At 48.1% G+C, this 16,104-nt stretch overlaps 2 protein-coding genes across 2 annotated transcripts in view; one reads left to right on the top strand and one right to left on the bottom strand.

Annotated features, from left to right (window-relative positions):
- Window positions 1-15,277, bottom strand: part of LOC119388254 (eukaryotic initiation factor 4A-I) — an 84,592-nt gene extending 69,315 nt beyond the window's left edge. The window contains exons 1-3 of the mRNA XM_037655926.2: window positions 15,153-15,277; window positions 13,564-13,651; window positions 13,263-13,395 (exon numbers count right to left, since the gene is read on the bottom strand). Of these exons, the coding sequence (XP_037511854.1) occupies window positions 13,263-13,395; window positions 13,564-13,651; window positions 15,153-15,175 (244 nt within the window). The 5' untranslated portion in view covers window positions 15,176-15,277. The remainder of the gene's footprint in view (window positions 1-13,262; window positions 13,396-13,563; window positions 13,652-15,152) is intronic.
- On the top strand, window positions 9,592-12,820 carry LOC119388253 (uncharacterized). The gene has a single exon (XM_037655925.2). It carries the CDS (start codon window positions 10,186-10,188, stop codon window positions 12,055-12,057), a length of 1,872 nt encoding a protein of 623 aa, XP_037511853.1. The 5' UTR covers window positions 9,592-10,185; the 3' UTR covers window positions 12,058-12,820.
- Window positions 15,278-16,104: the final 827 nt, after the last annotated feature.

Here is a 16,104-nt window from a genome sequence, read left to right as displayed (position 1 = left end):
AGAAGAATGCTTTATGTCAAAGTACCCCTTCCCCTTTTAAAGGTACTGTCTACCACTCAAATTTATTTTAGATGCGAAGCAGCTTTTGCTCGGGGCTGTTTCCGTCGTCGGTGGTGGCGTCCACACATGCGCCTCTCTCTCCCACTCTCCTCCTTCACGCAGGTGTTCGGTCGCCTTCTCTATTCTCCTCCCTAGCGGCGCAGCCTCTCCTCCCACATGGGTGGGTTAGAGAGTGGGTTACAGGCTGTATTTGGCACAGCCAAATACAGCCTGTAACCCACTCTCTCCTCTTCCTCCCCCAAACAGCCCCAACGAAATGGGGCTGTTTTTTAAATGCCTGCCCGATCAAACCTTGTGTCACAAGGGAGAGCGTTGCACAGGCAGAAAGCTCAGCAAAGAACGGCTAACCGACATGGATTGCACCAATATGGATGGAAGTCGCAAGCCAGAACTCTTCGTTGTGGGCAAGTCAAAGCATCCCAGGTGCTTTAATGGCGTCCGAACGCTCCCAGTTGCATATAACAGAAACACGCGAGCCTGGATGACGCAAGCTTTGTCGAGGGTTGGCTCCGCAAACTGGATGGGCAAATCAAGCGAGCAAAAAGGAAAATTTTGCTCATCGTTGGTAACTGCCCTGCACATGGCAACGAGGAAGGGTTGGAAGCAATTCGCCTCAAATTTCTGCCTCCTAACACTACAGCTGTCCTCCAGCCCCTGGATCAAAGGGTTATCAAATGCTGGAAGCTTAATTACCGGAAAACACTGCTAAAGAGAATGCCAATATGTATGGGCAATTCCATGCCTTACAGTGTCACACTCCTCTTGTCGTTGGGGATGCTCGCTGACGCATGGAATGCTGTCACATCAACAATAAGGAACTGCTTCCAGCATGCCTTCCGCATACCTGGCTGTAGCATTGTTACCTCACCCGACTGCCTGCAGACTGCGGACGACGACGAAAGCCAGGTGCTGTCTGCTCTAAAAGCGCACAACATAGCTGCCGACCTCAACAATTATGCAGGTACTGATGATAACCTGTGCGTGTGCATGGAGGACACACTCAAGGCTTGGTGGCAGAGGTGCTGCCAGCACAACACAGCAGTGAAAGTGAAGAACCAGAAGTGGAAAATGACAACTGCACAGGCCTTCCACTACATTGCTAAAGTGAGAAAATTTCTGACAGCAACAGAAAACTCTCAGAATGAACTTGCTGCACTTACTGGCATCGAGAGCTTTGTGCTAAATGCGCATGTTGCAAATAAGCAGTTGACCATCCATGATTGTTTTAAAAGGTCTGGTCAGCGGTAGATAGTCAATAAACTTGTTGACCTTGCATGCCCCGCTTTGTGTTTTTGTGTAGTTAGGATCTAGAAATGCTTAAAAGTGTGAATATACATGTCTAATCATAATTTGTGCTGTCACCTTACCCAGAGTCGCATATACAAGAACTTCAGATAATTAAAACAGCCTGATAATTGAAACAAAATCCAGGGGTCGCTTCGAGTTTGAGATTAAATTAATGAGAGTCAACTGTACCTCATTTTTACAGATTAGGAAATACGTAGTCCCTAGTAGGCGCCGTCAAAACATGTGACGTCACGCCGAATGGTGCGGAAACTTCAATGTGGCGCCGCCACCTACATTTTATTTTTGCGCGTTTACTCGCTTACTAACCATTTCAGCCCTGGATTTCTTATTTTGGTTGGAGACCTTTTTGTGCGTGTTTTCCTAATATTTAGGACCTCAGAAGACCACAAACGAAAAATTGAGCCGGTGGTCGCAAGTATTATTGGATTTACAGACACTGCATCAAATTATGTCATCAGGGCTCAGCGGTTGTGCAATCAGAAACATTGCTTCTTTTTTCCTGCTACTCACTCGAGTACCCAAAACGTGAACCACGTCTCATTTTTCAGTGTTATACTAATTGAAACAGCTTCGGTACGCTGCCCACCCCAGCTTACCCGCCTCAGCGTCAGCCACGACTTGGGTCAAGCTTCATCTTTGCGGCTCCCAGCTCCGCAAGCACGTCACCATATCGGTGTCAATCGCAGTGGGGATCATTGAAGCATTATTCCCCCAATAATGAGCAGTTTTGGTTTTATTTCCGAGGTGCTAGGGGAAATGTGTGGTGGTGTCAAATGACACTGCCAGGGCCGAAAGGGCTAAGCATCTTCTCGCAGCAAGCGTGGCATTTTTGATATCGTGAAAGAGTACTTTACTAATATGAGAAAAATCAATTTGTTCCTTAGTGTCCCTTTAAGGGCAACGGCAGTATAAGGGGAATAAATTTTTAAATTCTCGCGGTCCGCGACGCCTTTAGCCAGGCATGAGGGGCTTCTTCCTAGCTGCTCCTGCTTACGAACTGCGGTATGGTGGAAAAACAGCAGCAGCTTACGAAGGAAAATTGCTGGATCTGTCGATGGCTTACCGCCAACGAAATGCAGACTGCAGACTCGAGATCACATTGCCAGCTGCACTTGGTTCCGTCAGCAGTGTAAAAATATTGGTTAACTTGCGTGGAGCCTAAATTCACAGCGAACTTGCTACATGTACTTCATACACGTGCCCACATGATCACTTGCTTTACACGGCGTGAACTAATGCAATGTTTCAGCTTGTTTCTGAAGCATGGTCACGGCAGAAAACAAAAGCATTGTTCCAGGTACGTAGTTTACAGTATAACTTCATTACAACGAATCTGTTTACAACAGACATTCAAATATTACATACCAATTTGCGATGTTATGGCGACCTCCGTATTTGTTCCATGATTGAGCTTCGTTTACGACAGATTCTGATACAACGGACATTCGGATATAATTGACTAACCAGCAAGGTGGTCAGGACTCCTTTAGAGCGGACTTTTCTACCACGGACATACCAAATTCAATAACTTCCAACTTCAAACATCGCTTAGCATACTTTTGGGACGGGAACAGCACGCCGCGGACATCGACGTACAGATTTAAGAACGAAGGCCGCCGATCTTCGGTCTGTCTATGATCAGCTATGCCTAGCTGTAGCGACAAAAAATCGGCGCACAGTGTGCTTGGCGTTGCATTTTGGGATGCTGACGCACGAAATTGCTGGCCGCTGCCACCGCTTCTCCGAGCGGTCGCTGCGCGGCGAGCTTGGCCGTAGGGTCCACTGCCGATGCGCAAAATGCCCATCCGCGGTTCTGAGGAGCCAGTGGGCGATGCGATTCTTGGCTTGCGACGAAGGACATTGCGGCTTCTTCGCTTTCGCATGTCGGTAAGTGCGATGTTCTTGCTCGCAAAGTTCGGATTTGTCTCGTACATCGGCACCGTGAGCGGAGTTAGGCCTAGCCACGACATCGAGTAGAAAGCTCGGTTGCAATGTGCGTGGCCGCAGCACCCAATGTTTCAAGTACAGTCGACGACCGATAATTCGGACTCCACGGGGAATGTAAATAAGTCCGAATTATCGAATGTCCGAAAAAACGAATGCGTCAGAAGAAAAAAGTACTTTTATTGACACTTTAGGGTCCCGGTGGCCGAAAAAAGTTGTCAATGCATTGCTGCCCGCACTACCGCTTACGTGCAACCAAGTCCGCCTGTATCTCCGCCAGTGTGGTGTGATCGCTGTACGATGGCGAGCTGGTTTCGTTCGTGTGCGGCACACTTAGCGGTCGCACAAAGAGGCAGCATGAATGGCGGCGCGGCACGATTGGGTTCTCGCCTATTAAATGCGTGCACTACGCATTCAACTGCACCAGGCCAATGCACTATCGAGCAGCTGACTGAAGATGCATATCGTAAGGCTTGTCAGCGATTGAGCCGTACTGGCACGTTTGCCACCTGCCGCCATCACACCTCCGTGCATTTCCACTGCTTACCCGTAAAGACATCGCCGCACGGCACCGTGATAGCGGCCCCTTTGAATTTCCGGTCCGCTTCACCCCACAACACTTCGGCGTCACGACAAAGCTGACTTTCAGACTGCTACTGCCGCAAACAGGTCGACTCGCAAAAGCGCTGGTTCGAACCTACGAGATGATAGACGCGGCAGAGGTGGGGGCTTCAATTATTGCCTTTCGGACCTGCGATTTGGGCAGAAAGTGCGAAAAATCGGACGCCGAAGAGTTTTAGCGTCCGCAATTTCAGACGTTCTTGACCATTGGCGTCTATGGGACTGGTGACGGTGCCGCGAAAGCGTCTGAATTTTCGAGCATGTCCGGAAAATCGGGCGTCCGAAAAATCGGCAGTTGACTTATCTGCCGCGTTTCGTTGTCGTCGGCGCGGCCTTCGGCGCTGGCTGTGAGGGCACCGTTGGCACCATTTAACTCGGATCTTCTGAGACACCAGAGCGTAAAATAAAGCAAGTGTCAAGATAAAAATGAATGCGCGCGCAAAACGCTTTACCGCAGACGCATTCGACAGAATGGTGGCGATAGCAGCGCAGCGCGGGGATTTCCCACAGTTGACGAGTGCCTCCGATATTGGCATTTCCAATCACAAATCTCTGACGCATAAAGTAGCGATCGAAATAAAGCCTCATAGATCACCAATTAGCTTTAGTTTTGATCTCTGAGGCCACACTTTGTATGGTACGGGTGACGGAGGAGATAATGGCAGGCGATTCGGCGTGCGCGACAGTCTCGGACAGGGTCTGGATTATCGAATGTAGATCTCGCAGCTGTCCGACCGAAATATCGGTTGTCTTTACACATTACTTCTATGGGATCATCGGCGGTGCCGCGCGACTGTCCGAATTACCGAGCATGTCCGAATTATCGGTGTCCGATTTATCAGTCGGCGACTGTACATCAGGCTCGATTGCGAGTACAAAGAGTTGTCCCATGATGGTCTTCGTCATAAGCTGCAAAGTGCTGATAAGAACCTCTAACAGCGGGTCCAACGAGTCAACGCTAATACAGTCGCACGTCTGCTATGTTCGCGACGAGTGCGGTGCGCTATCGTAATCTGATGATTGAGCTTCCGCTTGCAGCTGCCAAAGTAAAGCGTTCTAAATTATCGTTGACCCGTGAACACAGTAGCGCAATTTTCGACAGCCACGATTTCGCGACACACAAGCAGCAGACGGCGTACGAGCCGCTCTTCGCCTTGCGCCATCTTCTCGATCATTTTCTTTGTTTCTTTTTGCACTAGTTCTGTGCCCTTCGTCTTTGTTGTTGCTGGCGATGCCGGCAACGAAGCCGAAAACAGCGCGGAGGTCCGGTGCACGGAGGCACGCTATGCGGCTTATAAGAGCATCGAAATTGCGCTATTCTGCGGCGGGTGCAGACTGCATAGACGCTTGCAGCAGCGGAATTGTGCTGTCGGCTGTCGACAGCACACGAGAATCCAACACATCGAGTGTGGCTGGAGCCGCAAGTGCACGGAGTGTTTCCGAGATCGCCGGACTTGGCACGTGCTCCGAATCGGTGCCATCGAGTGTGACACTGAGTGTTTCTGAGATCGCCGGACCCAGCCCCTCGTCTGAATTGGTGCCATCGAGCGTGAGTGCATCGTCGCTTCATCTGCGGACGCGTTTCCTAACGAAGGAAGAAATCTATGCGAATGCGAAACGTCATGACGCGGTTCACGCTGAACTCGAGACACAAAATGCATCAGTCATTCCACTTTAATTTGTGGTCCCTGATGCCGAAAGAACAGCACTACATAAAGCAGTGCTGCGTTACAATGCCGGCTGCTGCAAAGCAACCAAAGTTATATCGGACTCCATGGGACTTCAACCAGGGCACCTGGCCATCCAGTGAGCTCGTGAAAAAAATGCTTTACGCCTAAAAATCCAAACGACACCAAGAGATGATGGATGCCAGGCAAAAGAAGAGTGCGCAAGGACACTTCTAGCTACTCTGCTGGAGCTTTATGAAGAAAACAAGTGTTGAACTTTCTAGGCCAGTTTTCTCAGAATGGATTTTTTCGCTAGTTGTGGTGCTGAGGAAAGCAAAAACTCATTCATTCTGTTCCTGAATGAGACTGCAAGGGCGTAACAAGCTCCTTTTTCTGAAAATTGGTGCCGTTAATTTATAATAAACAATTTTTCATGAATCTAGTCATTACTGGCTACATCAAGTTCAAAGTTGCGTGAAAATTTTTTGGAGGAAAAATTTTTAAGAACGGCTTTGTAGCACCCCGGGATATCTATTAAGGACTGACCACAATGAATTTCAGCTTTCTACTATGTCCTGCAATTTCTGAAGAGACTTCTTTAGGCACCCATGTGAACCACCCAGTTAAACCTCAATAACTCTGGAACTAAGAAACACAGCTTCATGAAACTTAGCATTTCTGCTAGTTTTAGTGTAGTGAACAAGCCCTGAAAGTTTCATCCAGATATCTTAAAAAATAAAAAAGTTCGGTCTCCAGGGTAGCGTCCCCCCCTAACCGATAGCGCGCTGAAAACGACTGTTACATTGATTACAATAGTGTTCAGCGAAAATAATGTAATCCTACAGAAATCACATGTGCTTTCGGTTTTAATTCTTACCGGCACTACAATAGTCATCGCGTCCACCAACCAGTGTTGTGGGCATGTTTCACGCCAATGAAAGACCAAACACAGATCGAAAAATTCTCTTTTAAAAATTTCTACTCACTTTCCAGAAAAACCGCTGAAAAGTTGGACACTTCAGACGGTACGCTTTCTATTGCGGTACAAAACAGAAAAGCGATGAAGGACGGTAGACAGACCCTTTAAAGCATTCTCGAAGTTTATTTTTATGGAAAGTCCCTACGTCAGTTTGTTGAGAAACTGTGTTGCTGTGAAGCCTTTTAATGTGTTTAAGCGTGCCACGAACAATGTGCCGGTCTGTACCAAACCAAGACCATGTAATCAGCCACTGAACAAAAACATATGGCAGCTCCACTACTGTAAAACCTCAGGAAGTGCGTACCATGCGCACCCAGCGATTCCCGTGCACAGAGTTGCCAGTGTCCGCGTTTCTTTCCTTCGTCCATGCGTCTGAATTCTTGTTGCAACCGCTAAACATGCAAGATCACCAAACAGACCAGATGCAAACTATTCTAAACCAAACCAGTCTAGTTCCCACTGCGCCATTTACCAAAGCGTCAATAACTCCAATGTTTGAGGTAAGCATGTAGGGTTTCCCCAGCATGAGTAGAATCTTAAAGGGCCCCTCACCAGGTGACCTAGCGAATTTCAGTTAGACATTGCAAGTTGTTGCGAGCCCAATAAAGAGCATTATGCCACAAGAATTTTACTAATCGGTCGGTTAGAAGCTGAGAAAAACAATAATTTGTAGCGGCGCGAAACCATGATGCGAGGAGGCGAGCTGCAAACCCTTGCCGCTCGCCCCGCGTAGCCTTCGCAAGCCAAATCCCTTCCCTGCCCTCTTCGCCACGCGAGCGGAAGGATCACATAACGCATACGCATGATCACGTCATGCGCACAAAATGTCACGAGCGCATGACGCGCCCGAACCAGCCCGAGCCCCCGAGACGCGAGCGGTGTTGTGGCGGCGTTCTTTGCGCTTCATCTCTGCACGTTATGCCGAATGCGCCCTCGCCGATCACTTGGCTATCAACCTATTACTGAGCACGAAAGCTGCAACATTTGTACGGGCGCGTGACTAGCGGTGTGCCGCATGAACGTCTAGTTAGACGCGGGAGGATAAATGAGCCTAATGAGCGCTGGAACGCGGTAGAAAATTAGTTTCGTTGTAAAGGGTGGCGTCTGCACGATGCACAAAGCGCGAGAACACGAACGCGTGCGAAACAGAGGTAGATTAGTCTCGAATCTCGCTGCGATTAGCAGTAAAAATTAAAAAAGAAAACGCACACATTCCGTTTGTGTGTTTTATTATTGCTCTCAAGTTTTATTCATCCATTCAAGCAACAAATTACAAAAACTACACGTCGTGTCAAATAATTATCGCAGTGTCACGTGCTACTGTTGGCAACATCAGAGCACAGTCATCTACGTAGAGGAGCGACGTCACAGCACTACTATCTACGCAGGGCCATTCTCTCATGTACGTCATCCCCTCATTCTCTGGGCGCGCGGACGCGAGAAGAAGGGCAAGCAGCGTTCAGCTTGAAATTTGACCCATTTACGCGGCGCGTAGCGTTGCAAATTTTGGCAGACGTAATCGTGAACGCCTAGTGCATGCATTGCGCTCGTCGGCTCAAAATTGTCAAACCTGGTGAGGGGCCCTTTAAGAGAAATTTGCAAACTCTGTGCCACATGTGCGCTACTTTATGCTGTGCTTTATTGACTTCCTGCTTGTTACGGCGGTTGAGATGCGCGTCGTCTGAAGCGAGTTCAGTCAGATTGTTTCCCCCGTCAGATGTAGCAATGCAGCGCCAGCAAAGCAGGAAGGGGCATTCGCTCACTCGGCCAGGCAGTGGCGCCCTGGCCTCTCTAGCGCAGCCCCAAAATCGCCCACAGGTTTCCGAAACGTTTTTAGCAACTTTTAGTTAATTATTAACATCCCTTATTTGTTATTTCTGGTAATTATATTCTTTTAGACCTTGTTTGTTCATTTTAACGCAGTTTTAAGCAATGCTAGCCTGGGTATGGCCTGTATTGAGCGCTTTACTGTGAGCGTGATCATGCCACACGAGATACATGGATTGACAACAAGTTGGGCCCCTAAAGTGCTCAAATGACAGCACGGTAGCCAGAGCCCCTACATTTGATGTGGAGTACCAATATAGAAATGTTTTGCAAAGTTTGTTGAGAAATATTCATTCCCCCCCCCGGTTAGAAATGCGCAAACTTCAGGATGCCACACCCTTACATAGCTTATTACGATGATGCCACCCAGCGAGACTTAGGTCTATAACAGAGCCAATGACGTTCATATTCCAGCTATGCTCAAGTGGGGCAGTTGCAACAAAAGAAGCTTCTTTTATAGTTTAGCGGCCACCTTTACGACTTCTAACTTCACACGGTGAACAAACACACGATGAACAAATGAGAGCTCTCATTTGTTCACACAGGTGAACAAACAATGAGAGCAAAGCAGCTCCCTCACACTGAACAACATCTATACAACGCCCCGCAGCCAAAGGCTGCAAGTCATCGGTGCATCCCCTTAATGAAATTAGACTGTGTGCGTGGATAGGTGTGTACACATTCTTTCGGTGAAACATTTCATTTCAGAGGTGCAATATTTACCGCTGACAACAAGCACAAAATGAGCAACGGTGCCTTCAGTACAGCTGCCTAAAGAACCTCTTCGCTCAGTTGCCAATGAAGCAGCTGAAGATTCAGCCATATTTGTGCGCTTAAGAGTTGTACGATGACGAAAGGCTTCTTTCTTGCGACGATGTACAAGCAACACACGTGTCAGCCTTCACTGGACAACATTTTCTAAACACAAGTGACAAAAAAATGTGAAATGGCAGTTAAAACAAAGAAAATTGGCAAACAAGTGCTGCCATCTAAGAAACACGAACTATCTTGGAAACGAGAGTCTCGTTCAAAGCACTCGTAGGGAGATGTCTCAAGCGGACAAGCCACACTCGTCCAAAACAGTTAAGGGGTTAAAGGGACCCTAAAACGGTTTAGACAATTTTTTATAAACACATTGAGTTGGTTAAACAAGTCCTAGAAATCATCTGCAGACAGATTGAAGCCCACTGCGTAAGCATGTAATTTATCGGAAAACTTCAAACATGCAAATCAGCTACAAATCGCAGCGGCTCAGCCAAACAAGTTTCGAACTTCCCGCGTACATTTAAGGGGAGACGCGGGTCGAAAAATCGAGTTTTTTCCGGAAATTTTCACTTTTTTGTTTTCAGTCGTATTAGATTCTTTAAACATTCATGTTTACCAGAAATAAATTTCAATCGGTAATTCGTGTCAGAAGTTACTGAAAAATGCGCTCAAGTAAGCCCCGGAGACCTAGAAAATCGCTGAAATCTGCCGAAATCGACGTTTTCCCGGCCTCGGTATCTCGAGGCAGCGGCACCGTGCGCCATTTGTAATCACTGAGGCGGGTAGAGTTGTCCATGCTCTCTCGAAAACAGGCTCGGAAAGTCTCGTCCGGAAAGAAAAAAATACTATAAAAAAGCCTTTTTTGAACGCCCCTGCGTGCCGTTTGAATCGCGCGGCGCGTCACGTGGTGCCGTAGCGAGCGCGCCATTGGCTAGCGCAGCGCCCGCTTGTCCCTTCGGCCCCGCGCTGCATCGCAAGCTGAACTTCCCAAGGATTTATTCAATTAGTTACGCGATGAATCCTGCCAGAAAGCAGGTGTACAAAGTGAAAAAGTACCGGACGATAAACAAGTATGTGGGAAAACGTCGTAAAGTGCGTCGTCAGACTGCGGCAAAGGTGAACGGCCCGGAGAGGTCTAGGCCTAACCCCAGCGTCGGCAACGATCGCGACAGTGACTTCGCCGGCGGCCTCGACGCTGCCGCAAACTTCGTCAGCGCCTCACAAAAAAAACTGGAGTTTTTTGAGAAGAACCAAAGGCATGCGCGTGATGGCGTATCATCAGCAGTGCTGTGCGACATCGATGCGATGACGGCACTTGTGGGCGGAGCGGAGTGCCCGTCTTGCCGTGAACACAAACTTGTTGTTCGCGAGGTGGCAGAACGGCGCAAAGGACTGTCGTCCTGTCTCGAGTTGTGGTGTGAGAACAGTGAGTGCGCGTCTGGTGTTCTCTCTTCGACACATACGTCGAGGCGTGTTGCCTCCGGCGAAGCCGCCGCAGCATCTGACGACTGCGCGGAGGTGGGGCACTACGGCAACGGCAGCTCGCGCGATAGCTTCGCGGCTAATGTGAAAGCTGTTGTAGCCTCGCGTGCCATAGGCATCGGACATGACCAGCTTTCGCGGTTTTGTGCGATTGTTGGACTAGCGAAGCCCATGCACCACAAAACCTTCCAGGCAATCAGCAAGAAGGTTCACGATGCTGCTATGAGGGCCGTAACCGAAAATTTGAACCAGGCAAGAGCCGTAACAAAGCAGGTGGTTGATGGTAGTGACGTGGCCGTAATGTATGACGGAACTTGGCAGAAACGGGGCCATAAAAGCCACAACGGAGTCGGCGCGGCTATCTCCCTGGACACCGGCCTGTGCTTAGATTTCGAAGTCCTGTCGAATTACTGCCACGCTTGCAGTCTACACAACGACATGGGCTCTGAAGAGGAAATCTGGCAGGCCTACCACAGACCTGTCTGTGAGAAGAACACCGATAGCTCCGCTCATGGCATGGAAGCTGAAGCAGCACTACGGATATGGGAGCGCACTTTGCTGTATGAGACTCCACTTCGCTTCACAACATTTCTTAGTGATGGCGACAGCAAAGCATATAACGGAGTTTGTGATGCCAAGGTGTACGGTGCAGGTGCCATCTGCAAGGAGGACTGCACTAATCATGTTGCGAAGCGCCTAGGCACTGGCATACGCAAATTGCCGACACCACTGCCCAGAGGCGAGAAGCTCAAGCCTGCCACCATTGAAAAGCTGCAGACATATCAGATCGCCATCACGGGCAATAGAGGCAACCTACGGGACATGTACACTGCCATATGGGCGTCCTACTTTCACTCGTGCTCCACTGATGGTGCTGGCAGCCACAACTTCTGCCCACCAGGCCAAGAATCGTGGTGCAAGCACAAGCGTGCTGAAGCAATGGGCGAGCCTGCACCACAGCATACACCACTTCTGACAAAGGCACAGGGCCGGGCACTGCTGCCCATATACAAGCGCCTTTCTGACGAGAAGCTGCTGGCCCGATGCCTTCGAGGGAAAACTCAGAACGCTGCTGAGTCTCTCAACAGCAAGGTGTGGCTGCTGTGCCCAAAAACAAAGTTTGCTTCCCGAAGTGCTGTGGAGACTGCCACAGCCATTGCTGTGCTCTGGTATAACCGGGGCCATGCAAGCTTCGAGGTGGTCCTGGAGGAGCTTGGTGTTCTACCACCAGCAAGCTTGATCACCCTGGGGGACTACAGCGACAAGAGGCGCATTCAGAAGATGAATGCCCAACAGACTGCTGAGGTGAGGGCTCACCGCCGCGCATCGGCCACGAGAGCTCGCCTACAGGACTCCGCTCGGAAGGACCGCGAAGGAGTTACATACAGTGCGGGTGAATTCTAGTCACCGTGGCCAGCTCCTGGGCATACTGCCTGTGCATTGAACAGACTTTTGAGTGTTTGCAAGTGCACCCTAATTAGTAAACATGTTTCAAACTTTCAAACGTGTTTTTCTCATTTTGAAATTTTTGGCCACGGTCACATTTCACTCACATAGTTTCATCCCCTTAAAATTGTCCTATTGCGATGAAACTTGGCACACACATTCTTCAAGGTGTGTAGAGTGCCGTTATCTATTCTGATTTATGATACATAGCCATTATCAATAAAAACATACCAAGAAATGATACAAGGAACCCTGAAAAAAAGAAGTTTGGCAGATCTGTTCATTTTTTGTAGTAACAGCTTTTTTTTCTCATAATTTTAACCTCTTAAATGCACACAGTAGTTCATGACAAGCATAATAAGCTATTACACAAACATCTACACAAAAGTTTTGATGTCAAAAAAGCGAGAGTAAAAATACCTTTGTTTTGCTATTGCATGTATAATAACTTTAAAAGTAATGAGGCCACACAAAATCTGATAACAGTTTTGGAATCTACAAGAAAAGATATCTCTGTGGCTAAATTTTGGAAACCCTAACTTGAAAACTAAAGAAAAAGTGTTTTCGAGTAGCATCTCCCCTTAAGGTTGCATTGTTCCACGATACATAGCACCAGCCACCGATCCGATTGGATATGTCCAGCAAACGTCGCTAGACATCTAGTGGGCAGCGAGCATAGTCTTTGCTTCACTGCTTCCTGTGAGCGGAGGGTGCCGCCAAAGGGAATAAGTGTTTTGTGTGTTCGACCTAACACTATTTTACCACGCGGCGCTCGACATCTTTGCTAGCTAAGCACGTGCAGAGGGGTGCGCTACACATACACAGGCTACGACAGACGCGGCCTAGTGGCTCGCTAAGCCTGAACCCACAGTGATCGGAGTTTGAGGCCACAACATCCTCCGGGGAATGAACGACAGCGGTGGCACGGATGGCATAGCACCCCCTACAGTGGCACTGCTAATGGCATCAGCACGCCGCAGGACCATATATATACATCCCTTTTCTAAACCCCCAAACGTAGGCAGCCGTTTACATTATACCCAAATCGATGGCGACGACATAAGATGCTTCGTAGCACTGCATTTGAGCCTGAATATATTCTAGGCTATATCTCCATCGCTATTTTGTAGACGATTTTGTGCCACTATTCTAATGAAACCTACCTTTGATACATGGGATTATGGCTCTCTGCTGAATGGCAGATGGCTTCTCAAAACCATAGGCATAGATTCCACGCAACAGCTCTTCACGAAGGTTCATGTCATCGAAGTTGTCGATGATCTCCTCCCAGTTGCTCTGCCGGAAAAAGAACATCAAGCTTAGTAAAAACAGCCCCGACATGCGATACCTTGTTCAGCGCCGTGGCATTACCCAAAAAAAATGGTCGATCGCCCAAGTCCAGCATTTTTACACAACTTTCCCACAGTGCAAGCGTACGAAGAAAAGGGAGAAGAAAAAGTTCACCTCGATGATGCCATCCGGCTCCATGCCAGGGGGGCCATCATACTCCTGGTCCTGTCGTTTCTCAGGATCCCAGTCGCTCGGCCCATTTCTGTTCAAAATAACAATGTGGCTTATTTCCAAATCCACCGCAAAGCCTACGTCGCAGTTCAAGCCAGCAAAATCCAAACTTAAACATGCAATATTTTAAGCGTTGCCTGCCATAGACGCTATAATGTGCACGTTTGAAGCCTATTCAGCATAGAAAGCACAGAATATATACATGATGACAATGTTCCTGCAGAATGAATACAAAAGAAAAGAAAAAGTGTAGCACCAGTCACTGAGCTCTCGGAGACCACCAGAAGTGTTTGCCCTGAGACCTCACCCAAACCTGGTGGGCCATGCTGTTTGACCTCTGGACGATCCAAAACCGCAAGTTCATGGAACGGCATTGGTGCTTTTTAAAGGGCAAGCATCGAACACGGCGCGGCAACATATAATTAACAGCGCATTAAGAACACTTTCTAAGAATGGTCTACGGGAATCTGTTGCGTCAGACTGAATTGGGAAATGCACATGTCTATCAGCACACAACGAATACCTTCGATGACTTCAGCAAGCAAGCAGCTGTTCCAGCACGATGACCGATACAAAGTGGTAAAAGACACTCATGCGGCGCAGCGAATCCTATATGCTACAGCTTTCGTTAAAAAAATTCGTACGCGCACCACTACGACGGCCCCTTGTCGATGGTATGTTCCAAGCTCGGAATTACCCCGGCAAAGTCAATTGAGATAGGTTAGCGCTGATACCGTCCAACAATGTACGACGGACGATCTCATAGTGGCACCGACTTGTAGGTGACGAGAATTTTATACAAAGGCAAGCGCTTTGTAGAAGCTTTTACTGTCATCTTAAATACCGACAAACAAACAAAAAATTCACTAGCTATAATAAGCAAACGGCACAACAACGACTGTTGCTGAAAGATACGGGAGGGCGGCAAGGTCTGCCGTGGTATTTGCTCGAGAAAAAGCGATGACACGCCGCAAGGCCTAAAGTAGGCCTAACGCCAGATTTCGGCGCAGTTGAACCGGCAACACGGCGTAGTTGTAAGTAGACAACAAAATACATGCTGGGATGCGCCCCCAACCGTAGTGAACGCCACGTATATGTTCCAACTTTGACACTGTTGCCAAATTGCCGCCTCTACATCAGCAAGCTGTTTCAGACGCACCCATTCAAACGTCCGGTCAATCACAGGCGGGTAAATTGCAGGTTCGCGACAGTAGCTTTACTCGACCGGCTAAAAAAAATACAAATACTGAAAAGCTGGCTGTTGCTCGAATAACGAAATAAATCTGTCCCCGGCGCGTAAAATTCGCTCAACCGCACAGTGTAGCCGGGCACGTGTTAAGCACAGTGCAAAAACCAATTCGCCATGATGGCCGTGTCACAAGACGGGCCCCGCAATTTCGGGTCTTTCTCAAACAACCGCGAGTTAATCATGCCGAAAACAACTTCTCGGCAATAATGAACTACTTAGAAGCCTATTTCGGCTATTTTTAAGAAAGTCTAGGCGACAAAATATACTTGAAGACGGAGCTCACCTTTCATCGTGGGAATAGGACATGATCGCATGCAATGAGTACGACACGAAAGGAAAAACCGGCCACAGTTTCAGACCTAGTATTCTTCCGCATTATCGTGCCCGTGACGGTTCATCATGATACAGCTTGTAAAAATACTAACTACCGTAACATACTAGAAATATTATTGTTTCTTTGCTCTGAAATATGATAAATGTTTAGAACTTGCGAATTACAGAGTATTCGTTCGTAGTATGCGGAACTATTTTTCAGAGTCGGAGGTGCTTCCGCTTGTGTGAACAGGCTTTGCAGCCGCCTCTCTTTCTCTCTCTCTCTCTCTCTGTCGTTTCGGCTATGGTGGTTGTATCTCGGCCTCGCAGCGTTCTCCTCGAGTTTGGGTTTCTTTAGTACCGAAGCTTGTATGACAGTGTGTTCAATATTTCCGCGTATCATTGTACTTCGGTTTGGTAGACTGCGAGCATGCATCGCTCATATAAGTATGGTAATTTCTTGCCCTCATTTTGTTGCATTTCTAGTTACCACTGAAGCTGCTGTGATCATTGCTTTGCTGTGCCAAGTTCATCAACCGGGTTTGTCTCATGCCGTAATGACCACAGGGCAGGACATTAATATCTCTTGAAAACGGTGGCCTTTTTATGGTAATCTTGTTTATTCAATGCAACATGGCTTACTGAAGACCCGAGTGGTGGAAAATTTTGAAAATGTGCGAGGGTACAGTGTTCGTCAAATAGCTGTGACGTCATTGAGGCGTCAAACGCCGTAGGCGTGAGGCCGCTCGCGCACTTTTTTTTTTTTTTCGCAACAGCTAATACAACTAATTTTGAACCGCAAATAAAAGTAAAGCGGCGTGTTAGTGCTGTGCTTGTTTACGTTGTCGAAGTTGCGGACTCTGGTTGGTTGTCCCTTAGTAATCTGGCGCAACCCACCGCGGAGGATCGACCATCAAACGGGC

Source organism: Rhipicephalus sanguineus, chromosome 3, assembly GCF_013339695.2.
Source record: "Rhipicephalus sanguineus isolate Rsan-2018 chromosome 3, BIME_Rsan_1.4, whole genome shotgun sequence".
Classification (NCBI taxonomy): Eukaryota; Metazoa; Arthropoda; class Arachnida; order Ixodida; family Ixodidae; genus Rhipicephalus; species Rhipicephalus sanguineus.
This window is presented reverse-complemented; position numbering and strand designations above follow the sequence as displayed.